This window comes from Monodelphis domestica, chromosome 2 (genome assembly GCF_027887165.1).
Source record: "Monodelphis domestica isolate mMonDom1 chromosome 2, mMonDom1.pri, whole genome shotgun sequence".
NCBI lineage: Eukaryota > Metazoa > Chordata > Mammalia > Didelphimorphia > Didelphidae > Monodelphis > Monodelphis domestica.
The window spans coordinates 446,315,824-446,341,420 of NC_077228.1; the positions used below are offsets into that span (position 1 = coordinate 446,315,824).

At 35.4% G+C, this 25,597-nt stretch overlaps 1 protein-coding gene across 22 annotated transcripts in view; it reads left to right on the forward strand.

Moving 5' to 3' along the window:
• The window catches only part of QKI (QKI, KH domain containing RNA binding), a 182,524-nt gene that overhangs the window by 54,751 nt on the left and 102,176 nt on the right, over positions 1 to 25,597 (forward strand). For all 22 annotated transcript variants that reach the window (XR_008915881.1, XR_008915882.1, XR_008915883.1 and 19 more), the window contains one exon: positions 9,712 to 9,854. Coding sequence is in view for 13 of the 22 variants with exons in the window: in XM_056814371.1 (XP_056670349.1) it covers positions 9,712 to 9,854 (143 nt within the window). In the remaining 9 variants the exon portion in view is untranslated. The remainder of the gene's footprint in view (positions 1 to 9,711; positions 9,855 to 25,597) is intronic.

Genomic DNA, 25,597 nt, shown 5'->3' on the forward strand with positions numbered 1-25,597 from the left:
CTTTTCTAGTCCATACTAACAAAAAGTATGTCATATCTACATGTTAGTCACATTTAGTATTCATTTATAAACTTGTTGGAATGACTTTGAATTTGTAAGTGGTTATCATTATTATTATTAGGAGGATATCATAGTGTAATGAATGATCATTTGCTTAGGTATTAGGACACCTAGGATCCTAGATCTGGCTTCTATACCATCTCAGTTTCTGTGAGGCTAAGACTAAATGATCTCATCTCTAACTATTGATTGTTTTTTTTTTAACTTTTATTTTTCGTATGTTTCTTTTAACCTGTTAATTCCTTTACTTTCATCTCTTTGAGCCGTCTACTATTTCTAATCACATTGTATCAAAAACTATTTCTAAGGCATAATACCTTGTTGAGATCCAGTTTTCTAATTCTGGTCTTTCTGTAAGATCACTCAGTTTCCTTGCTCCTAGGATTAGATAATCTTTTATCTCTATGTTTGATTGGAATTTTTTTCTGGCTTTATTTTTCTTCTTTCCCTATAGCATATCACTCCCTTTCTTTACCTTTATCCCTCAGTTTTGGTGATTATTTCTAGTGACATTCCTTCTGGATTTCTGTAAATTGTTATTTCTCTAATAACCTGAATTTGGTATTTTGTGATGTAGTTATGCATGCATCATATCCTTTTATAATTAAAAGCTTTGTGAGAACATAGCTAAACTTAGAGATAGACTTGCCTGCTGCAGAATTCTGGAGACTTCAGTGACACTGATCTTTCTAATCCTAGTGTGCTATCCTACCTGGCCTCAGCCAAGGCCACCTCCTATCTCTTTGACCTTGAAAGGGTCACAAGTTGTTAATTTTTCCATCTGCTACACATGCTGATTTAGGATTATCCTATCCAGGACTCCCCCAGTGAATTTAACAACTAACTATATACTGTTCCTAACCAAAAAGTGTGAGGGTGGGACTGGGAGAGGGAAGAGGGATGTTAATTTCTGATCTTCTACCATACTCCTTGAAAAGCAGAAGAATTTCTTGAATTATTAGTCAAATGGAAATGGTTTCCTCCTTGTGACCCTTCAGTAACTGGTACATAATAATTGCCTAATAAATTATTTTTTGATTGGGGAGAGCCTAATAATGAGACACTAAGGAACAACTGAGTATTATCAAGGGAAAAACAAAACTATCAGCTCCTGGGATCCAAAAGCCATCTCAAAGGTAATGTGTAAGTCAGTGTAAAAAGTACCTTTTTTTTTTTTGCTGGTCCCCCACAAAATATTTGTTTTGTTTGAAATTCAAAGAAACAAGTCAACCTAAATGTCCAACATTAGGAGAATAGTTACATAAAATATGGCAAAGTAATATTTGGGCTATAACCAGGAAAAGGATAGAATTGGCAGGTATTTTGAGATATAATTCTATAAGAGGGATTGGATTTTTTCTATTTGCTCCTGGTTCAACCACTTTGCACTTTGCCATAGGGCAAGGATGTAAAATGGCAGATTTAGACTTGATATAACGTAAAACTTGAAATAATAAAAGAAGTGTCCACAAATGAAATAATCTTTCTCTGAAGATAATGAATTAAGAAGTTAGTTTTTGTAGAGATGTATTTTCAAGTAGATTATAAGAACCTAGATATTTCTAAATCTTTTCCTAAATTGTTCAGTGTTGAACACATAAGCTACTGTGGAAACATGCAAAAGAGGAAAATATTTTATGTGCCTTATAATATAGTGGTAGTCTTTCGGTGACCGAGAATGACAATTGTCTTTGTGCATTATCATCTATTGATGTACCCTCATGTGGCTTTGAAGTCCAAAGACTGAGGCGCAGAGTCTGTGACACATAGGGCATGGGACGCCAATTGTTACGGGAGGTGTGGTTGTGGCCTGGTGTCGGGGTTCACGCGCAGCGGCAAGACGTCGACGTCGCTCATCTTCAAAGGCGGCGGTGGCATGGTGAATGTGGGTTCACCAGCTGCTTCTGACAGAGGCAGCGAGTTCTAGTTGCTTTGGTGTAATGCCAGCCCACTTCAAGTTTGACTTTAGCTGATCCTTGAATCTTTTCTTTGGTCGGCCTTGTTTCCTGAGTCCAGCTGACAGTTCACCATAGAATACCTGTCTTGGTATTCACTGTGGGTCCATGCGGATGACGTGTCCAGACCATCGTAGCTGGGTTTTGAGGACCATTAATTCGATGCTGGTGGAGTTGGCTCTGTCGAGGACTTCCTGATTGGTGATTCGGTCCTGCCATCGGATCCTCATGATTGACTGGAGAGCATTGTTGGAATTGCTCCAGCTGTTTCATGTGCTTCCGGTACAGTGTCCATGTCTCGCAACCGTACAGGAGCGAGCTGAGGACCACTGCGTTGTACACTTTGAGCTTCGTCGCAGTGCTTACACCTCTGTGTTGGAGGACTTTGGAGCACAGCCGCCTGAGTGCCTGGCTAGCCTTTTGGATCCTGGCATTGATCTTGTGGTCTAAGGACCCGTCATTGGCGATGGTGCTGCCCAGGTACTTGAAAGTGTTGACGTTAGAAAGCTGCGTGCCATCGATTGTCATGCATGGCTGGTTCGTTGGCCTCCCTGGTGCAGGTTGGAACAGCACCTCTGTTTTGCTGAGGCTGATAGTCAGGCCAAACAGTTTTGTTGCGGTGGAGAGTCTGTCCACAATGGTTTGGAGATGATTTTCTTAGTGGGCCATGAGAGCACAGTCATCTGCAAAGAGAGCTTCCAGGATGAGTCTCTGTTGTCTTTGTTTTTGCAGTTAGGCGGCGAAGGTTGAATAGTGAGCCATCCAGTTGGTATTTGATGTAGATGCCCAGGTCTAGATCCATCACAGCATGTCATAATACTTGGGTGAAAAATAGGTTGAATAGTACCGGAGCGAGGACACAGCCTTGTTTCACGCCATTGGAGATGTTGAAGAGGTCGAAAGTCTCTCCGCCAGATAGGACTTCCCCTGTCATGTCGACATAAAAGAGCTGGATCAGTTTGATATATAGTACCCTTATAATATAGTACTTAGTTTATTAAGTAGACTATAATGTAATTATCATTGACATGATGCTTTTTTGTGTACCAAAATACAGATTACATTCTCATTTGATCCTCATGACTACTCTGAGGTATAGATCTCACAAGCATTGTCTTTGTGAAATAATTTGAGGGAAGGGCACTTAGAATTTTGAGCATGGAATATATTAGGAAATACTAAATGTAGAATGTGTCATTTGAGTTGATTTCTTGAAGAAAACTAGGGGGATTCCATAAACTAGAGGTGGGGAGGGAGGTCATTTCAGGAATGGGAGATAATTAGGGTAAAAAGGTATGAAGATAGAAATAGAATGTCAGGCATGAAGAGTAAGAAGTAGGATTTGATTGGATTTTATAGTGCATAAGGGGAGTCAATTTATAGTAATTGGAAAGGTAAGTTCAAGCAAAGTTGCAGAGATTATAAAAAGTCATATACGAGGTATTTTTATCCTAGTGGCAGGCAATAGGGGGAGCTACTGTTTACATGTATGGGAAGGAGTTTTTATGAACCCATAGCATTAATTATTTTTAGAACACCTAATAATGCCCTTCATCATCCTCACCTTTTTTAGTGTTACATATACTAAGGCAATTTATTTTTTGATAAGTAGAGCAATAGATTTAATTAACTGGTAGAGGATATAGAGCAAGCAGATGGATACTAAAATTCAATTTTGTATGTCTCTGGCATCAACACACAAAAAATTGCAGTCTTAATGATATTTTAAAATTGCCTTCATGATGATCCACAAAAAGCCAAATAAAAATATTTTCATGGAATATCTAAAATTGTAATTATTTTTTAAATGTCACAGTTATAAATTATGTTTCATTATACATCTAGACAAAAAGGTCATGCATACTGTTCTTTCTCTTTGAATTTTATTGGTTTTTTGATTTGAAAAAATCACAGGAAATGGGAAAGGTATGAGAGGCATATTCATATCTTCCAAAGCAAAAAAAAAAAAAGATAAAAGAATGGATAAGCTTTAGCAAAATCATGATTTAGCTTAGACCCCAGATTATTTGGGAGAATTTAGAAAGCACAAAGGTGATAGGTAGAAACCAGCTTGTGTTCACTATAAGACTCATTTTCGTTTTATTATGATAAATTTGATAAGACCTTATACAACTGAGATATATTGTATACTCAATGTATACATTGTTTTTTGATAAGACATTTGGCAAAATCTTATGCGATGCTATTATGAACAAGATAAGGAAGTACAGACCAGATATGTGATAGTACAATTTTGTCAATTTGTAGATAGATGATTGAATACTCAAAGAATATTATTTTATGGATTGCTTTCACCCTTGAAGGAAGTGGCATGCAGTAGAATTTGTTCAGAACCGTGTTGTGTTCAATAATTTTTATCAAAGACTTGGTTGAATATATAAAAGATGTCCTTAATCACTTCATAACAGCTTACTAGAGGACAGATTGGGGTGAGGACAGATTTAAGGTAGAGAAAGCTATTGAAATGAGAAATAATGAGTTGTGGATATATAAATGGAGAAAAAAGAACATGAATAAGAGAAGAGATGAAACAAGGAATGACAAAATTTGTAATAGTGACAGTAGGTTGGATATTTGAGGTGACTTGAAAAGAGTAGTTTAGATGACACTGAGTTTGGGAGCCAGGGTTATTGGGAGAATAGAAGTGCCCTCAGCACTAATAGGAAAGATATGTTAAGTCCTGAATTTCTCTCCTTGAAAATTGATTACAAAGTAATTAGAGACAACGTATCTGTGCACTGGCAGTGGTACAGGGTGTAGAACTCTGGGCTTTGGAGTCAGTCAGGAAGATCTTAGTTCAAATTTGACTTTAAACACATGTGTCCTTGAACAAGTCACACTGCTTTTTTTTTTCTTTTTTTAATTTAAAAACCTTTAACTTCTGACAGAATCAATAGTAAATATTGGTTACAAGGCAGAAGAGTGGCTAAGGGCTAGGCAGTTGGTGTTAAGTGACTTGTTCAGGGTTACACATCTAGGAGGTCACATTTGAACCCAGGACCTCTCTTGTCTTTAGGCCTGGCTCTATCCATATCCATATCCACCTCTTTTACCTCAATTTTACCTCAATTTTCTCATCTGTAATATGAACATAATAGAAGCATCTATTTCTCAAGGGTTGCCAGGAGGATCAGACAAAAGGATAATTATAAAGCACCTACACAGTACCTTGCAGCATAGTAAATGTTGCTTGGCAACATAAATTTCTTAAAGCATTCTTATGGTATTTTACCAAATTCATATTACCATAACCTTTTCAGCCATTTCTTTGCCACCCATAAATGTTTTTGGAATTCCTCAGTTAGAGGTTGTTTTGCTTAAGACCCTTTCCTTCACTTTAGGTAAGCTGGGTGGCTCAGTGGATTGAGAGCCAGGCCTAGAGATGGGAGGTCTGAGGTTCAAATGTGGCCTCGGACACTTCCCAACTGTGTGACCCTGGGCAAGTCACTTGACCCCCATTGCCCAGCCCTTACCACTCTTCTGCGTTGGAGCCAATACACAGTATTGACCCCAAGATGGAAGTTAAGGGTTTAAAAAAAAATCTCCTTTTAATCTCTATTTTTCTTATTTATCTGTTGAGTGATATGTATTTCTATGCTCAAACTCTGTGTATACATTCTTTGCTCTTTTGACCAGTGCATATGGGAGTGACATTGAAATGTCACCTCTCTATCTTCTTCCTTGTTATAGTATAAATTTCTACTTGTGCAGCCTAATTATGTGAACCTTGTTGATTCTGCCCCTTTTACTCCCACCTGCCCCATGTATCCTTCTTCTATTTTCCCCATTCCTCTTGTAAGTTCAAGATATAAATAAAACCAGTACTAGGACTTCTATCTAATTATATTCCTTCTCTGAACCCAGAGTATGATAAATTTCAGAGGTGTCATATATTCTCTCCATATAAGGATATAAACAGTTTATCCATGTTTATTCCCTTGCGATTCATTCATTTATATTTTCCTTTTTATATTTCCCCTGACTTTTCTGTTAATACTTCACAGTATTTCTACACAACTCTGATCTTTTCATCTAAAATGCTTTTAAATCCCCAATTCATAAAGGTCCACTTTTCTCCTGTGAGATTATACTTATTTTGGCTGGGGAAGTTATTCTTTGCTATATGCCTCTATTCTTTTACCTTCTGGGTTATCATATTCCAAGTTCTCCACTCCTTTACAGTGGTGGCTGCTAATGTGGCTTTGCATTTATGATTCTGGATGTGGCTCCTTAGTACTTGTATTCTTTCTTTATGACTGTAGTATTTAATCTAGAAGCTCTGGATTTTCCTCTAATGTTCCTGGGAGTTTTCATTTGAGGTTTCCTTTCAGGAAATAACTGGTGGATTCTTAGACTCCTTGGCCCTCTAATTCTAAGAGAGCTAGACATTTTTCTTTTAAGAATCCTTTTTTCCTTGTCAGGGTTTTTAGGTATTACAATGATCCTTAAATTTTTTTTTCCCTCATTGATCTGTTTTCTAGATCAGTTGTTTTTCCTATGAGATAAACTTAGATTTTCTTGTAATTTTTCAGCATCTTAATTTTTTGTTTTCTTTCTTCTATAGATCTTATTTCTTTTTCCTTTTTTTCCCCTTTAGTGATCACATTCTTCCCTCTCTCTCCCCTCCTCCCATCAAGACTAAAAAAAAAAAAACCTATTGCTTCATCTCTTTTCAGCCACCACAAGAACTTATAATTTATGTTTGGATTTTTTGTTCATTCTATCAGCCTACTTCCTATCTGTAGATTTTAGGGCCAGACTCTGTGTACTTCTGGGGCAGAATATGTAAATGAGTCTTTATGTTGCTTTCTTGGGGATATTGAATGTTGAATTCTTCTAATGTCTGAGGGAGAGCTTAGATGAGGGGACCTGTGAGCTTTCAGTACTCTCATAAATTTCATTCAGAGCAGAGTGATTTTTCTTTTTCTGGTTTTGCAAGTTCCTGGCCTTGGCTTAGATCTATGCAACACAATCTCTGTAGACTTGTTTCAGTAGACTACTTTTGGACTTGGCACTTTAGTAGCCAGCTGGAAAGCTCTGCTGGTCAAATGTAACAGAACTAGCTCTTTTAAGGCTTATTCCACTGCAGAATGAAGACCATATTGGATTCATCGTTGAAATGAAAGCATTTGCTAACTAAATCATTATGTGGACTGAGAGAAGATGAGCAGTTGGGGATACCACAGACCTTGCAGGTCTGGAAGACTGCAAAGGTGATAGAATAAAATAGACAGTGATATCACATTAATTGAAGAATATAACCCATATGTATCTATATCCAGATTGGGAATGGGAAAGCTTTGGCTATCTTCATTAGCATTGTTTTTAGCATGGAGATCATTTTGAATTTTCAAAGGCCATCTCTGTCTTGGCTTTCTGTCTTGGCTTTCAGTTCATAGTATGTCTGAATACCCATTGGAGACATCATCTTTCAGAGACATTTTTAATAAAAAGCTAGAATGATTATAATAAAGGTTGACAATAGAAAGTAATAAAATCTTGGTTTCTTGAATATTTAATTAAGTATTAAAACTAAATACTATGATGTCATAATTCATATTAACTAGAATATAATGCTTTTTAGGGACTATGTATCTTTATTTTGTTCTTTACATCATCTAATCCCTGATCACATAGTAGTTAACTCAAATTTGACTGTTCCTATCCTAAACGTACATTGGGTAGTAAATACCATTGTTTCTCAGCTGACTGTCTTTCTCCCATTCTTCACTTTCCCCGTTTATATTTCTTTAAAGCCTTTTGTTAATATAACCATGGGAACTAACTTATAGATTTTACTATTACCAAATTTTTATATGAGGAAATTGAGGCCTTGAAGTGTGAGTTAAGTTTAGATAGTATGAATTTTTGTTATTATCTGCATCATTTTCCGACTTCTCAAACAAGGTCTGAGAGTGAAGTGAATAGTAGGGATTTCATGATATTATCCATGGGCAGATTATGATTTGCATAATGGAGAGTTAGCAGGCCTAGAATTTTATAATGCTATCATGTGCATTGGGAGGCAAGAGGAATGTGTTTGAGATACTAAGGATGAGAAAGGTCTTAGTTATGAGAAGATTGTTTGGAGGAATAATAAAATTGAAAAGAAAAGAGGTGTGGTCAGCTAAGGGGAAGTCAGATTTCAGTTTTTTCTTCAAGATTATCCTTGCTTCTGATTGGACTTAAATTTGCCATGTGAAGGAAACCTCACACTGGAAGTTCCCTTTACTTGGGAAGCTCTCTTTACCCTCTTAGACTTGTCATATTGATTTTTCCCAGAACCTACATTTTGAGGATGATGCCTTGTTTTGTTACTCTCTAAGAGTGCTGCCTAATTCAATAGTATTTTTTCTACTCTGCCCTGGGAGAAAGTTCCCTCACCCATTTCTTATCCCATTCCCTACACTCACGTTTTTTTTTTTTTTATGTCCTGGCATCTTGCCCCTTAAGAGGGGATGTCCTGCCTGACACATATTAAGCATTTAGTAAATACTTATTCACTTGTTGACTTCAGATTTTTTTTAAAAAGTATAACACTTCTAAATAATAAATTCTAGTATGGTATATAATTGAGGAGATTGAAGATTGAAGACTCCAAGTATATTAGATGGTTCCATATGGATCCTTATGTTCAACTTTACATTAGAATTATAGAGACATTAGCATTTTGAAAATTATCTTTTTGATGCTTTTGTGGGATATATGCATGTAAAAATTTAATTTTAACTTGGTCTATGATAGAAGTTTTCACTTTAAAAATTAATTTTAAATTTGTTTTTTGTTAACTATTAAATTTTTAAATTCCACAAAAGTATGTAATGTATCATCAATACTGTCATTATTATTAGAACTGATTCATGTTAACATGATATGATAGTTTTAATTTGTTGAATAGCCAGATTAATAAAGTAGTGTTGCTTTATAAGATTTAGATCTGGGAACAGATTATCTAAGTTCTGCCCTTGTTAGATGAAAAAACTTAGGGCAAGAGAAGTGAATTAATTGCCTAAAGTAGTAAATAGCAGAAATGATTGGAACTCAGGTATCCAAAATAGGTATTGTTGAATAAGATAGATAAAGCAATCTTCCCCTCCCCCAATAAATTGACTTAATTTCTGATTCCTAAAAGGCTACTTTATTTGTTGAAATTTTGATAGAATAAGAAAAGATATTGTCAGTTACATTTTAGTAACTTTGAAGGACTAAAGAATTCTATGGTCAATATCCCTATTAAGCATGTCTTCAGAAGACTTAATAGTTGAAAGCATCTCTTGTAAATAAGTAATGTACTAGAGGTAAGAATGAGACCAACCTCTGTAGTCTTGCCCTATGTATTGATTTGTTTGACTTAATTGTATTTATTTGTCATGAGACGGCAGTTATTGGGTGAGAGGGAAAGAATGATTAATGAGTAATGGACAAAAAAATGATAATATCTACTAGAAAATTCAGAAGAGGACAGTTAATGATGATTTTTATTACTATGTAAAATTAGTATTTTTAATAAAATACAAATTGCACATTTAAAAAGTTGGTGATATCCTTTTTAAATTAAAGCATCTTTATTGGGATTGATTGTGTTCTTGACAATTAAATTTATTAAAAATTAATAACACAATTTTCTTCTAGTAACTAATAACATTTTCAAAAATTGTATTTCTATCTTTCACAGAAATTAGCAGAGTACGCAAAGACATGTATAATGACACGTTAAATGGGAGTACAGAGAAAAGGAGTGCAGAGCTCCCTGATGCTGTGGGACCTATTGTTCAGTTACAAGAGAAACTCTACGTGCCTGTAAAAGAATACCCCGATGTAAGTAGCAATGTTTCTAGTTCCTCATCTTCTCAGTCTGACTTCCTTGGTATGGGTTGATAACACTACTGAGTAGCCACATACCACTATACTCCAATTATATTCATATGAATATGAATATGAATTTGGGGAAATAAAAATAAGAATGATGTTAAATGGTAGTTAACGAAAGACTAATGCTAGTGTTTTGTTTTGGTTATGTGTGTGTCTGAATGTTTTATACTTTTATGTAATACCAGATAATTGGGGAAAATTTTTTTAAATTTTGTTCAATTCTTAATTATGTCTTGCAACCCATTCTATCAATATGTAAAACTTTTTTCTTCCATTTAGGCTTTTTTGGGGGGAGGGTTGAGAGATGAGATCAGGTGGTGAAATATTTGAGGTTTTATGGTTTTTTCTTTATTTATGAATGACCAAACATAGAATATATACATTCTTAAGTGTGTATATGTATATATATGTGTGTGTGTGTAAGACTACATATGTACGTATATATACATATTACATGTAAGCATATGTAAAGTATATATAATATATATAAAGTATATATAAGATTAGTATCAACCACATAACTGAAATCTTTTCCCAATTCAAATGATCAGAGATTTGAAACATATTTAAGTATAGAGATGGTACATAACTTTTGGATTAATTGAGAAGTTCACAAATTACCTTTTCAGGAGGACTTTTAAGTGAAAAACTATAAAGGTATTTTATGTATTGATGCTCATGTAAAAGGATATAAAAAAGCATTTTAAAACAGTTGTTCTTTGAAAACCTACAATTCTCTGTCATAGTAGGGGTTACTTCAAAGAACAAATGTTTTTAAATGCTTTAAAAAATCTTTTTTTTAAAAACCCTCAGTTTTTGTGAAAATGAGAGTTAGCCATGACCTTAATTTTAATATAAATGTTAGCTGTTATTATGGCAGCTGGGTGGTATAGTGTATAAAATATTGGTTCTGGAGTCAGGAAGACAAGTTCTAATTTGGCCTTTATTTGGACTCTTTATTAGCTACGTAACTCTAGGAAAGTATTTAACCACTCTTTGCCTCTTTATAAAATGAAGATAATAACAGCTCAGAATAGTTGTTAGGATCAATTAAAGTAATATACATAAAAGACTTAGCACAGTGCCTGGCACATAGCACTATGTAAAATCTAGTTATTACTATTATTTTGTTGAAGGCCAAGCCACAAGTTCAAGACCACAATTGCTGATGGTGCATGATATAGCAAGTAACATAATGGGGTAAGGGATTTTTCACTCACAGTGGAAAAAGTGGTTTTTCCTCTACATAGAATTATTAAAGCAAAGGCTGGGTGAAATTTGTTGGATTTGATGTAGAAAGGATTTTGATTATGTATGACTTGGATGTCCATGAAAGTTCTTTCAGCTCTGAGTCTCTGTGGCCAAGAACTGAGTCAAATAGCTCAGTCATCCACTAAATTGCATAGGTTGAGAACCCTTAAAAATCAAATTAAATGCAGATGAACAGCCATTCATAATGGGAGGGTAATTTATAAAATGTAATATGCATGTGAACCAATTAGAACTTTTCATTTATAAAGGAACTTAGAATTAATTTAAAACAAGTTCTTTCAATACAAGAATCATTCCTTCTTGAACTCTTCAGCTTCTTCCAGAAACCAGATGCTTCACTCCTTAGAATTCAACAGAAACATAAAGTTCATAGATATATTTGAAGTAACTATCGTTTTTGTTGTCATCTCATTTCTGTTGAGTCCTCAAGGATCTTTTGTCCTTTATATTCACATTATATGGATTTGTCTTCAGATATTATGAAAAGATAATTCAGTTCTTGGTTGGTTTTTTATTTCTTCTGCTAGGTCTCTTTATTTTTCATTTGTGTTACTAAAATTTTTCAGCCAACAGTTAAATTCTTGGAGTTTTTACTGTTTCTTGTCATAAATGTTTGAGACACTTTGGATACAGGCACAAAGGTGAAAGTTTGTAACTTCCTTTACAATACATGTGTAAATTTTAAATTAGACTCTAGTAATAAAAAAATTATTTTTATGAGGTTTTTTAAGGATTATTGGAAATCAAGGAATTAAAAAAAATACACAATAATAACTGCATGTCCATGACTGATTAGCCCATTCAAATCCCTGCGCTCAGCTTAGCTTACGACTATACTTCCTACATCATTGCAATGGCTGAGATGAGCATTGAAGAGAGCGAGGTAGGCGTTATTGCCAGTTTAAATACTAATTGTGATCTCGCCCAGTTGGAGACTCAACTCAAGTGAGATCATAGGGAATTCTGAGAAATACCAAGGACTTCTGCGGATTGAAGTCTAGGGTTCAAATCTCCATTTTTACATACCCTCCTGTGATCATATTGGGAAACCAGTTTCCCCAAAAGGATCATGTTAACATAATCAACTGAGGGGAAAAAAAAACACAAAACCCATGATTACTAGGCGCATTGACAAAAAGCCAGTTGGGGGCAGTCCCCTTTGGCATAAGAGTATACATACAAAACCCCCACACAGTTCAAATACCACATCCCAAAGTTCACTCTGGATCTTCCTCTTCATGCCTGGCCATGATCCATTGTGAGTATAAGCCAATGAATTTTCACAAAGTAACAGTTTTTTATAAAGAACCATAGTACAACATGTAATGCAAATTTAAAAGGTATCAATATCCCCAAAATTCTCAATAGTCCAATTAAATACAGTAGCAAACAAACCCACTATCATATTTCACATAAGTTGCTATATGGCATTTTTAAAAGCCTATGAACTGATAGATATTTGTCACAATTTTTACAGACGTAACAAATCTTTCAACCTTGGCAAACATATTTTTAAACAAAATAAAACTTATTTGTGTTTAGAACATCATCAAGAAATCTAGATTGTTCAAGTGAGCTGAAGAGTTCTAAATGAGAGAGATGCTCCCCTTTTTGGGAGCCATCCAGGGGCACTATGCCCTGGGATGTAACTTCCCAGCTCCTTTGGTATGAGACTTTGGTATGTCCCATCCATTCACATTTTTATAAATGTGGGAGGTGGGAAATAAAATTGTATTTCACTTTAGCTACTAAAATTGACCTTACCTCCTGTTAGAGGCAGTCGTTGAAAAAAAACAACACTAAAAAATCATGTCTAAAAGACTCCTTAAAATCAGTTTGAGATATTTAGCTCATTAAATTTTCCAAAGGTGGTTATACAATTGTAACCAGTTTTTTGAGGAAGTTCATCCATTCTCTATATCATAATTTTAAAAAGTCACAAAGTTGAAAAAGAAAAAAAGGCTTTTTTTTTTTAATATGGGCTTATTCAATAATATTTGTTCAGTATAGTTATAGGGGAAAAGCAACAGAATATAACAATAGTTAAAACCCAGAACATTAAAATGATTCAGTGTATAACAGAATAGTATTGAATACATTAATATATGAACTTAAAACCAACAAAATTAAATTTTAAACAAAACAATCAGCAAAATGCAATAAAATACAGTTTTTTAAATAAAACAGTGGAGTCTGAAATGTCTTAAAAATATAACCTCCAGACTCTTTAAAGTTCCTTCCTTTTTTGTTTGTTTGTCTGTTTTTTATTTTTTTTTTAATCCATTGAGATACCAATTGTCAGAACTATGGAATTGGTTCCAAGGCAGAAGATTGGTAAGGGGTGGGCAATATGGGTCAAGTGACCTACCCAGGGTCACACAGCTAGTAAGTGTCTGAGGCCAGATCTGAACCCAGGACCTCCCATCTCTAGGCCTGGCTCTCAATCCACTGAGCTGGCTCTCAATCCAACTGCCCTCCTATAGTGAAAGTGGGTTTTTGGAATCTCAAATTGGGTAGGCCCAACTGGCTTAGTTGCAGGGAGATGAATTTCTCTCCTGAATCTCAGGTGAGATAAATAAAAGAATCAGTGCACTCATGAAAAAACATCCTTTGAAATAGGAAATGCACTATTCTCTCATAGAATACGCCATACTTCTTGTTTGGAAAAGTCTCTTCCTTCTCCTCTCCTCCCAACCCCCCTGTTGTCCCCAGGCTACGTGGAGGCTAATTGTTGCCTAAGGGAAGAACACCCCAGTTTTTACCAGTTGGTTTGTGATTCCTAAAGACATGGGAGCAGCTACCAACAGCTGCTACCAACAAGTCCTGGGGCTGGCCTGGGGTGATCTGGCTCAGAGGGTGGAGATCAGCTGGGGCTGGTCCGGAGCAGGTCCGAATGGGGGCAGGTCAGAATGGGAGAGCGATCTGGGTCAAACAGGTCTGGAGGGGATGGCTAGAGGCAAGTGCAGATGGAGCAGGCAGCAGGATCGAGCTGAATCAAGAGGCTTTGCTGAAAGGCCTTGACAGGAGACATGGCTTAAAAAAATTATCTAAGCTATCTTTAAAAAAAAAATTGAGAAGCTGTGAGTCTTGAAATTTCTCAGACTTGTGAATGTTAAAAAAATTCCCCATTGGGGAATTCTCCAATGGAACAATTCCCTACTGGGACCATTCCCCATTTGGAAAGTGAGAACTCTACTTAGATCAGAAATGGGAAGACCTCTACTCCACCGTACTTTTAAGACTGCTTTAGGGGAGAAAACTCCTTGCTGAACAATGAAAAATACACCCATACTTAAGCCATGCCTATTTTTAGAATTAATACAAAGTGGTGCTAAGTACCTATAAAGGCAACTTGTAAACTTACATGGGACAAAGAGGTGAGAAACTTACTAAAAGGATTAGTCTACTCAGGTGTGAATTCAGAATGGGCTGTCCTTTGGAAAACGTCTACTGTGACTGGTAGATGGTAGGAGAAAACCCCCTATATAAGAAAAGGACAGGCTGTTGAGATATACAGTCTCTTAAGAGACAGGCTCTCAGGAGGTTGTTGAGAGAAGGACAATCTCTAAGGAGGTCTCTCAAGGGAGGTTGACTCTGGCTGGAACTCCCTCTGGGGAGACTCTGTCCCCCTGAATCCTCGCTTGAACAGATCTTATGGTGAGTGATTAAGGACTGACTGATCTTTTCTCTTAGGGCTTAGGCCTGGGTTGGCCAGGGCTGCCTGGGTCGGCCTATTCTTTTCTCATTTATTTCCTTTTTCTCTCTCTCTCTCTCTCTCTTTCTTTGATTCCTCATTGTATTATTAATTAAATTCTCTATAAAACCCAGTTGACTTGGGTATATTCATAATTGGGAATATTTCCCTGGCGACCAACTTATATTTGATTTTAAAACAAGACACTGTAGTGAAAACATATTTTCTGCGGTCACAAATTTACTCACCCACTTATATTTATCACAATTTATGTCTTCAACCATTTTAACTCTTACAGTTTATGGCATCCACTCTTTTAAATGCCACAAAGCTCTCATCTAATCTTGTGGTCACCATTACTATAAAAATATATTAGTCTCTAGTAATAAAAATATTATATTTTATGAGGTTTATTAAGGATTATTAGAATTCAAGGAATAAAAAAAATACAAAAATAAGAAACCACATGCCCATGGCTGATTAGCCAATTTAGAATATCCGTGCTTAGGTTACTTAGTACATCATTGCAATGGGAGAGCAGGGCATTGAATAGAGAGGGAGGTAGGCGTTACTACCAGTTTAAATACTAATTGTGATATCGCCCAGTTGGAGACTCAGGTGAGATTATAAGAATTCTGGGAAATACCAAGGACTTCTGGGTATTGAAGTCTAGGGTTCAAATCTCCATTTTTACACATGTTTTGTAAGGAGTTTAGTAGATAAGTTTTTACAGCCTATCAAAGAAAATGATAGTCAATAAAGGTAATAGCATAGTGCTTTTGGGTTCAATAGTTATAGAAATTATTATGAATTGCCTTTGTATACCTGAGAATTTTTGGTATGCTCTTTTACTAAAAGGCCAATTTTTTTTTTATTCCTTTCATTTATAAGGTATTTATGTGATAGAAGCTGTAGATGCTTTATATAAAATACAGAAACACATAATTGACCTATATTTGGTGAGAAATCTCTTGTTATCCAATTTTGGCAATTTTTGATGATTTTTGTAAAGAAAGTTTATTCATCTATGTGGAAGCTGATCAAGTTGTTGCTATCATAAATGCAACTTTTGAATAATATGTTGCTTGGAAATTAAATTTGTAGGTTAGTGACCAATTTGTGGTACTACTTATAGTACATCCATGATGAAATAAACTTAGAATTAATAAGATTTTAATTTTATTAGTAACTATTAAGGTTACTAATTACATGATAATACTTGACTAAACTTTAATGAGTAATAGGTGAAAGTGTTCATTATTCGGTTGATTTCTCACCATGGAATTTAACTCAGAATCTGTAGTCTTCTTTCTCTGGAACATCCCTTTTGTTCTGGTAGACTCATTCCATTGGTGAAATCTTTCTTGCACCTCCTAGCCTGTCATCCTTACTACCTCTCCTTGCCTCAGCTTCTGACTCTCACTTCACTGTCATCCTCCTTTCTTTATGTATTGTTTTTACACCATTATAATATTAAGCTTCTTGAAGGCAAGGATATTTTTGTTGTTGCTTCGTGTTTTTTTTTTGCTTGACTTTTGCATTCCAAGGACTTTAGCACAGTGCCTGAAACACATAAACATGTATGTCTATATAAAATAATACATATTATAAAAACAATTTTTAAAATGGTAGTGTTAGTGGTTGTTGTTTCTATTGTTGCTGTTTATTGAACAAAGATTTCATAGATGGTCAAGGAAAGATTATTTGGATATAGAATCACAGATATTTGGATTGGGAGAGACCTGAGTATCTAACTAGTCTAGTCTAACCTATAACTTAAAAAGGAACTCCATTTCAACACATCTAATGAATGGTATCCTAAATAGCCTTTTTACTAGGCTGTGCCATGTAGAACTAGCACTAAGTTTTGTATCAAGCCTCTGAATTAAATTAGATCAATTTATTATATGCTGAAACCACGATTATAGAGGTCTCATTTTGAGAAAGACCCTTCATAAGTAGAAGAAAATTTTGTTATTATATCATTTATTGAAATTCTTCTACTTTTACCAGGCAAGCCATTTGCAACTCTTTAATTTGTATGTTATACAGATTTTTGTTTTTATATTGAAAAAAATTTTTTCTATTTTAAATTCTCTCTTTACCACCTCCCCAAACTATTGAAAAGGCAAGAATTTTGACATTTATTATAATTATGAAGTCATGAACAACATTTCCACATTAGCTAGATTAGGGGGAACAGGGGAACAAGAAAAATTTTTTAAGAGTGGGGAAAAAAACCTTGCATCTAAAATTTTGCATTTTTTCTCTGAAGTGGAGCATTTTTCATCATGAATCCATTGGAACTATGAACAATTATATTGATCAGAGTAGTTAATTCTTTCACAGTTGATATTTTTGCTGGGTACAGTGTTTTCCTGGTTCTGCTCACTTGACATTGTGAGGGTTCATATAAATCTTGTCAAGTTTTTCTGAAACAATCCCCTTCAATATTTCAGTATTCCATCACAATCATAGACCACAGCTTGTTTAACCATTCCCTAATTGATGGACATTCTCAATTTCAAAATCTTTGCCACCACAAAAAGAGGTGCTTTATTTTGGTACTTGTACTTTTCCTTTTTCTTGGATTTCTTTAGAGTATAGATGCATATACCTTTGGGTGTAGTTCCAAATTGTTCAACAGATTTTTGGTTTCTCTTTGGACTGTGAAAAGCCTCCCAGGTCCACACATCTTGTATGTTACATTTTCATTTCATTAATTCAGCTTGCCTATTTTTGACAGGTGTGGTCTCTGTGATACTTTGCCTTATTTTTCATTGCATTACTTAATCTTTTTTTTTAGTCCCTGTGATGTACTCAACATTACATATGTTTAATTATATGGCTGTAGAATTCACTTGAAAAACCAGAAAATATTATAAAAAATGAACAAAAAGTTCAAATACCAACACATTAATTTTTAAATTGTCCTTCGACCATTTAATCAGAGACACTTTTTTGGAATCTCTTTAGCTGTAGTCATTTGTTGAAATAATCATTTTTTGATTAGTTATTAGTTCAATTTCAGTACATTCATGATAGGAACTTTATCTTGAATGTAAGGTTTTCTAAAGGCAAATGGAAATCTGTATAATTATATATTATATATGTAATATAAATAATATTTCATGGGAGAAACCTGTCATTTTTATTTAAAGGAAAATACAATATTAGCAAATAACAGCAGTCACATATCATGACTCTGTCCTTTAAGCCTTATCCTCTGAAATTAATATGCCACTTGGCAAATTTATAGTTGTTGAGCCATAAAGGTCTGTACTTAAATAGGGGGTTAATTAATGTTTTTTGCATCTCTTCTTTTGGCCTTTAGAGTTGTACTTAGCTTAGGCTGTTTGAAATGATTTTCTCTGAAAGTGTTGTGACATTGTTTTAATTGAATGAAGCTGCAGAACTGGCATGATAAATCAACACAGAATGAATTCTAATGCCGTGCAAACGATATTAACTTGGAAATTGGTTGCAGTAGACAAAGCAGCTGCTATGATTAATTTTTTTTTATTCCCTGCTTAAACCATTTTAAGAAAGATGACCTTGACAGTTTCAATTGTGATAATATTAGGATTCTGGTGGTTTGCTTTTTCAAGGCCTGGTTCTTTATTGGTCCTTGGACACTCTTTTTTAGAATTTGTAATATTACTTTTTATGCAACATATTTTTTCTTTGGTTAATTTCTTATGGTAATTCAGATTGCATGATCTGCCACCTGCTAGTTTTTCCTTTTTTTCATCACCCCAAATGCTTTTTCTACAGTGTCTTAAAAAAAATGAAGTATCATTAAGTTCCAATATGTGATGTTGGGGGCAAAAGCAAGACCAAAAAGAGGTACTTTAAATGTTCCTCACTCTAGGAAACATTTTACTATTTGTTTTCTAGGGAATCAATTGTTATATATAAGTGTGTATATATATATGTATGTATGTATGTATATGTATGTATGTATGTAGCAAACATAAAAATATGTAGTAATGAAATGTCATATTTCATTACAACAAACAATTTTAGAAAGTGATGTCTTTATAGGAGAACCATTCCAAATCTACTGATTATTTGAAGCTTTATTTACTGCAACAAAATTCAGTTTAAACAATTGCCAATTTATAGGGCTCAATTCAACTCAGCAATTCAGCAAGCATTTATTAAATCCTCTGCTGCTCTAAGTAAAATAATCATCCTTCCACCTGTCTTCATTTATTATGGATGGTAAAAAAGGAAACTTGAACTGAATTTGCCTTTTTCACCAAAACTAATGACTTTTCTCAATCTTCTTTGGAAAGCCTTAATTGTATTATTTCATTGAACGCTCTCTACTCTTTGGCTTTTTAACAATCACATTGATCATTGTCCTTTCTCTGCTACCTTTCCATATTTTCTCAATTGATTTAATTAGGAACATTTTATCAAAGATTTAATAGAATTTACTCACCGTATTCCCTGCAAAGCTTCTAGCTGTGATTATTTTCAAAGTGGTTTTTTGGTTGATACTTAAGAATATTCCAGTACAATATGAAAATATGTGCAATGAAATGATGCCTAAAAAAAACCAACAACAAAACACCCTTCCCTGCCAGATCTTTTATTTGCCTTTTTAGGCAATTGATGATGTTTGAGTAATGGTCAGTGAGAGATTTGTTTGTTCTCTCTCTCAAATCTATATCTATATCTACCTGTAATAATGAAATCTATGAAAATTTAATGAGCTTACCTCTATGACAGAAAAATGGAGAGAATAACAGGGTAAAGAGATCATCTATAGATAGGACTTATTGGTTATATGGAAGATGAGGTAGCAGAGGAGTCTGAGAAGCAAAAAACAGTGTTCAAAAACCTATAGTGGATATCTTTTTCAATTTATCAGATTTATTAACTACCTCTTTTCTTCTGGACCCGAGGATAAAATGAATGAAAAAGTCCCTATTTTCAAGGAGCTTATATTTTGTAGGGGAAAGAAAATAAAACTACAGAATGAATTAAATTAATACCAAATAGTGAAATGCAAACTAATTTGGGAAGGGGAGAGATATGAATTGTATGAATTAAGGATGTTTCTTGAACAGCATCCAGAAAGAATAAGGAGATACTTTTAGATATTAGTGAGAACTTAGTGCTCCTACAAGGCCCAGATGACCTGTGCAAAGACAGTTGAAGGACATTAAAAACTAAAGGACTTTGTATTTTGGTCCTGGGCAAATTGGGAGACATTGAATTTGAGTAAATAGGGAAGTGGTATGATCAAATTTGTACTTAAAGGGAAAATACTGGCTGTAGAGTATAGGACAAACTGAAGAGTGAAGAGTTTGTGGAGGCAGGAAATCCCTCAGGATTTTTACAGTAATCTGTAGAGAGAAGTGATAAGGATCAGAACTATAGTGGTTGATAGTTGCTTGAGGAGGGAAAAAGGATGAGATATGAAAGATGTTGTAGAGGTAGAAATGGCAAGATTTGTCAACAGATTAGATACTGGGAATGAGGGGAGTGAGGAGTAAATGTAATTTCAATGTTATGTACCTGAGAAATTAGAATACCAATTCTTACAACAGAAATTATAGGAGGGGTGAGTTTTGAGGGAAGGATTAGTTAGTTTTCAATATGCAGGAAGACCCCATACCAGAGTTGTTCAAATACCTACCATGGGTGACTGAAATCCGGGTATAAGCAGGGCAGGATAAAAATTGAAAGTGAAAGCAAAAGAAAGCTTTCATCTAAGAGTAATTCAAAAATAGGGCAGATGTTCTGCACTTTTCTGTTGACCGTGGATAACTGAACTTGTGAGATGCAAGGGCCCTACTATATAAGTATTTTCCCATGGTTACATGATAAATGTTCTCTCCTCTTCACTCCATGTTAATATCACTTGATACCTATTTCAATATTATTCATTTTTGCAATAGAGCAATCTTTTAAAAACAAACCCCAAATCTTATACCCATATAAACAAGTGATAAAGCATATGCTTTTCTTCTGTGTTGCTACTCCCACAGTTCTTTCTCTGGATGTGGAGAGTGTTCTTTCTCATAAGCCCCCTCAGGATTGCCCTCAATCATGGCATTGCTATTAGTTACAAAGTTCAATACATATGATTGTGCCACAATGTTTCACTGTTTATATACAATGTTCTAGTTCTACTCTTTTCACTCCACATCAGCTCATGTAGGTCTTTCCAGTTCTTTCTGAAATGAACATGTTCATCATTCCTTATAGCACAATAATATTCCATCACCATCATATAGCACAATTTGTTCAGCCATTCCCCAATTAATGGATACCCCCTCATTTTCCAATTTTTTCCCACTATGATGAGGGCAGTTATGAATATTATTGTACAACCCTTTTTTATTATCTCTTTGGGGTACAAACTCAGTAGTGGTATGGCTGGATCAAAGGGCATGCTATCTTTTAAAGCCTTTTGTGCATAGTCCAAATTGCCCTCCAGAATGATTGGATCAATTTACAAATTCTACCAGCAGTGTCCCAATTTTGCCATATCCCCTCCAACATTTATTATTTTCCTTATTTTTCTTTATTGTCATATTGGCCAATCTGCTAGGTGTGAGGTGGTAGCTCAGAGTTGGTTTGATTTACTTACATTTCTCTTATCAGGAGGGATTTAGAACATATTTTCATATGATTATTGATAGTTTTGATTTCTTCATCTAAAAATGCCTATTCATATCCTTTGACCATATGTCAGTTGGGGAATGGGGGCACTACTATATTGAGTTTTAAGTTTACATTATTCCTTTGGAAGTACAAACTTGTCTCGATCAGAATGTATTTTTCCGAGTTGTTGATCTTTACAGAGTTTAGCGTTTCAAAGTAGATAGAGTGGATAGAGCTTCAGGCCTGGATTTGGGAGGATATGGGTTCAAATATGACTATAAGTACTAGCTATGTGACCTTAGGTAAGTCACTTAACTCCATTTGCTTAGCCCTTGCCCCTTCTGTCTTAGATTTTTTAATAGGACCGAAAGTAAGGTTTACAAACAAAAACTCTTTACAACTTGTCTCTGTGACATAACTTTTCAGTTTACTCCTCTTCCTGTACTCTGATCTAACCAAACTGTCTCCTGTCTTCCACAACATTTCCATTTTCTCTCTTGGATGTCTTAAGGTTGTTTTTCAATTACTGCCTTCTATGTGAAGCTTTTCTTTATTGCCCCAAATGCTTGTGTCCTTCCTCTCAAACCATCTTGTATCAATTTATGCTTATTTGTATAGTTTGTTTTATTTATTTTTAGTATTTTCTGATGTTCTCTTAATAAACTTTTTGAGTAGAAATGTTTTCATTCTTTGTACCTATATCTTCAGACCTGTCCCAGTGCCTGGCACATAGCAAGTGCTTAATAAATACTCTGTGATTTGATAGTATGATCCATGGATATTTTTTATTTAACTTAAGGATTATGCATAGTTGGACATACTTGTAGACAATAGTAGGAACCAGTAGATGAAGATTGAAAATTGGGGGATGAGGTGGTTAGGGACAGAATGGAGTAAACATTTCTTAAACACCTACTTATGTACCTGGTCATTCATTGCATTTTACAAATACAATGTCATTTGCCAAATGCTCTATCTACTTGGTTGTCATTGGAGTTGATTGAGTAGGAAAGTGACTATCATTTTAGTGTCAGAATCTGTTGATCCTAATCAATTAGAGAGAATAAAAGGATTAGCTAAGCACAGTGGATAGTGCCATGCTTGGAGTCAGGAAGACTCATCTTCCTAAGTTCAAATGTGACCTCAGATACTTAATGACTGGGCAAGTCACTTAACCCTGTTTTGCCTCAGTTTTCTCATCAATCAAATGAGCTGGAGAAGGAAGTGGCAAACCATTCTAGTATTCCTGCCAAGAAAATTCCCAATAGGGTGATGACCACAATTGAAACAACCGAACAGACTTAATTTTGTGGTATACTAGGTCTGCATAGTTTGTATAACTTCCTCCTGCTCAGTTCAGAAGAGTCTGAAGAGGAGCAAAAGAAGCCAGTTTGATAGTATTTGGGAGGCTCAGATATGACCTGAATGAAGACCCCTCAATGGGAACTGGAAAGGGGGTTAAGTATGAGACAATATCTCCACATTAGAGAATGGGAATAGAAAATACTTTGAGAAACTTGAGGATTGAAAAAGTGTAGAATAATTTATATCATGGTTGAGATAGTAAATGAGTTTTCTTTACTTTTTATTAAAACTGACCTATAAAACATATGCTGTCAAGCAAAATAAAATCTCACATTATCTATGTCCAAATTATTTTAACTTAATGTCAGGAGGGGGAGTATCATGATTTGTCATTAGTCCTCTGAAATTGTAGCTTTTCATTGCATTAATTAGAGTTCTTTAGTCTAAGTAGTTGGTTTTTTTTCCTGTTAGTATTTACAAATTGTTCTCCTGGTTTTGCTCACTTTACTCTGTATCAGTTAATGCAAGCCACCCTAGGGTTTTGTTTGTTTGTTTGTTTTTAACCCTTAACTTCTGTCTTGGAACCAATACTGTGTATTGTTGTTCCAAGGCAAAAGAGTGGTAAGGACTAGGTATTCGGGGTCAAGTTACTTGCCCAGGGTCACACAGCTAGGAAGTGTCTTGAGTCCAGATTTGAACCTAGGACCTCCCATCTCTAGGCCTGGCTCTCAATCCACTGAGCCACCCAGCTGCCCCCACCCTAGGTTTTTCTGAAGCCTCCCTTTCTTCAATTCTTAATTGAAGGAAACTCCCTTCAAGCAGTGTTTTGAGATTTTCCCCAGCTTCATTTGGCAGCACACAAGAAGGAGCAAAGACAGCAGAACATGGGAGTGATCTAAAGCTGATCCTCATGGGGCAATATGTTGAGTTATGGAATTGGTTTTCTGTTTGGTCCATTTATATTTTAAAAGGTGTTTTATTTCTTTTTAGTGAATTTAATGCCTTTCATTCTAAATTATTAATTCTGCTAACTATTATTTCCTTCCTTACTGCCATTTCATTTATCATCATATTTTGTATCCCCAAATTGTTAGTTTTTAAGATGTTCTTCATCTCTTCTGATTGCTCTTGTATAAATAGATATGACAAAGACTTTTTTTTTCTGATTCTCTTCTTGGACTTAAGGAATAACTCTTTGGCATTTAAGTGATTCCATAGGACCTCTGTATTGTGTTCAGCTTTTTCTTCTGGTTAACTCATAATCCAATTATTAGTTTCTGGATTTGGATTTTGTACTTGAATTTGTTTTCAAAGTAGATAGTACTATCTTCATCCTGGATTGGATGGCTAAGAGTAGCTTACCTTCTGCAGGAATTGTTAGGTTTGGACTAAGACTTGTGAGCTCGATTGATATTTTCAGTCTTGACCCCATCTTCCATTTTGTCCCTTGCTTTTGAATGTCACTGACCTCAGGTAGCAGGTCTCCTGCAAGAGTCCAGCATGCCAGGTTGTCACCCTGGTCCTTTCTCCTCTGGGCATTTTTCTGATTTGTGTCTGGTCGGAGCTTCTTCAAGATTGTGGGGTGTGTGTGTGTGTGTGTGTGTGTGTGTGTGTGTGTGTGTGTATGGGGTGCTCAGGGAGGGGTAGTATCTCTGGTATGGAGGGCCTGTCGTGCCCTCCTAGGGCAGCTCTCCAGCCTCTGACACCCAGCTCTCACTTGTGGCTCCCAGTAGCTGCTAGCATGTGGCAGTGGCCACACCCCAGGCAACAGCTTCGACAGGCTGGCTAAACCTTGTGAGGGTAGCCATCGGGTCTTCGACTCCTGGTGAACTAAGGCTTTGCTCACCCAGCACGTGAAGACTGCTTCGGCTGAACAGACGGAAGAAACCAATAAGAAGGTTCAACGGCTGAGATGGCGACGCAGCAAAGCACTGTGGAGTGCTCAGGGTGTGTTGGAGCACAAAAGACAACATGGCCATCCAATGCAGCTGAGAGAGTCTCCAGATATAACGACTTTTCGTGCCAATGGACGGACCCAGGCTTCCAACGCTGAGAGAGTGGGACTGTCTCTGGGCATCGACTTTTCCACTTAAATCTTCATGCACAGGTGTCTTTGTTCACAAAAACACACAAAGACAATAGTCATCCTCGGTTACCGAGAGACTACTACTACTACTATAATATATATAATATAATATAATATTCATTTTATTAAGTCCTAGATTGGATGGAAGAGTTTATAGTTATTTCTTTTGGCTTTCTTTTAACATTGCTTCTTCTGGCATATTTTTAGAACTTTACCTCTGCAGTAGATTTGAACTTGTGTATTTTAACACACCATCATCTTTCCTATCAACCTTGAATTGAATTTCTTCACTTCTTAAATGGATCCATATGTTTAGATACTTTTCCCATTAATGCAGATACAATTTTTTGATACAATATTCTGTGTAATACTTTGTCTCCTTTCTTGATGAATTTTTCATGCAGAATGTGCCTACAGATTGATGACATTCCTCTGAATCTTTTAATATTTTGTGACTATTAGAGTAACACTTGGACTTTGACACTTCTGTTGTATGTTCTGCTCACCTCGATTACTGGTCATATTTTTTGATACATTTTATCATACTGTACAACTTATATAAACCGTTGTTGATAATAAGATGCTGCCTATTTATACCTAGCAAGCATTTTCCTGTTTCATTTATATCACTTGACATTTTTCTAAGATTATGATGTTCCATGATTTGCAGCATCACCAGGATAATATTACTGTTATTGAAAAGAATACTGA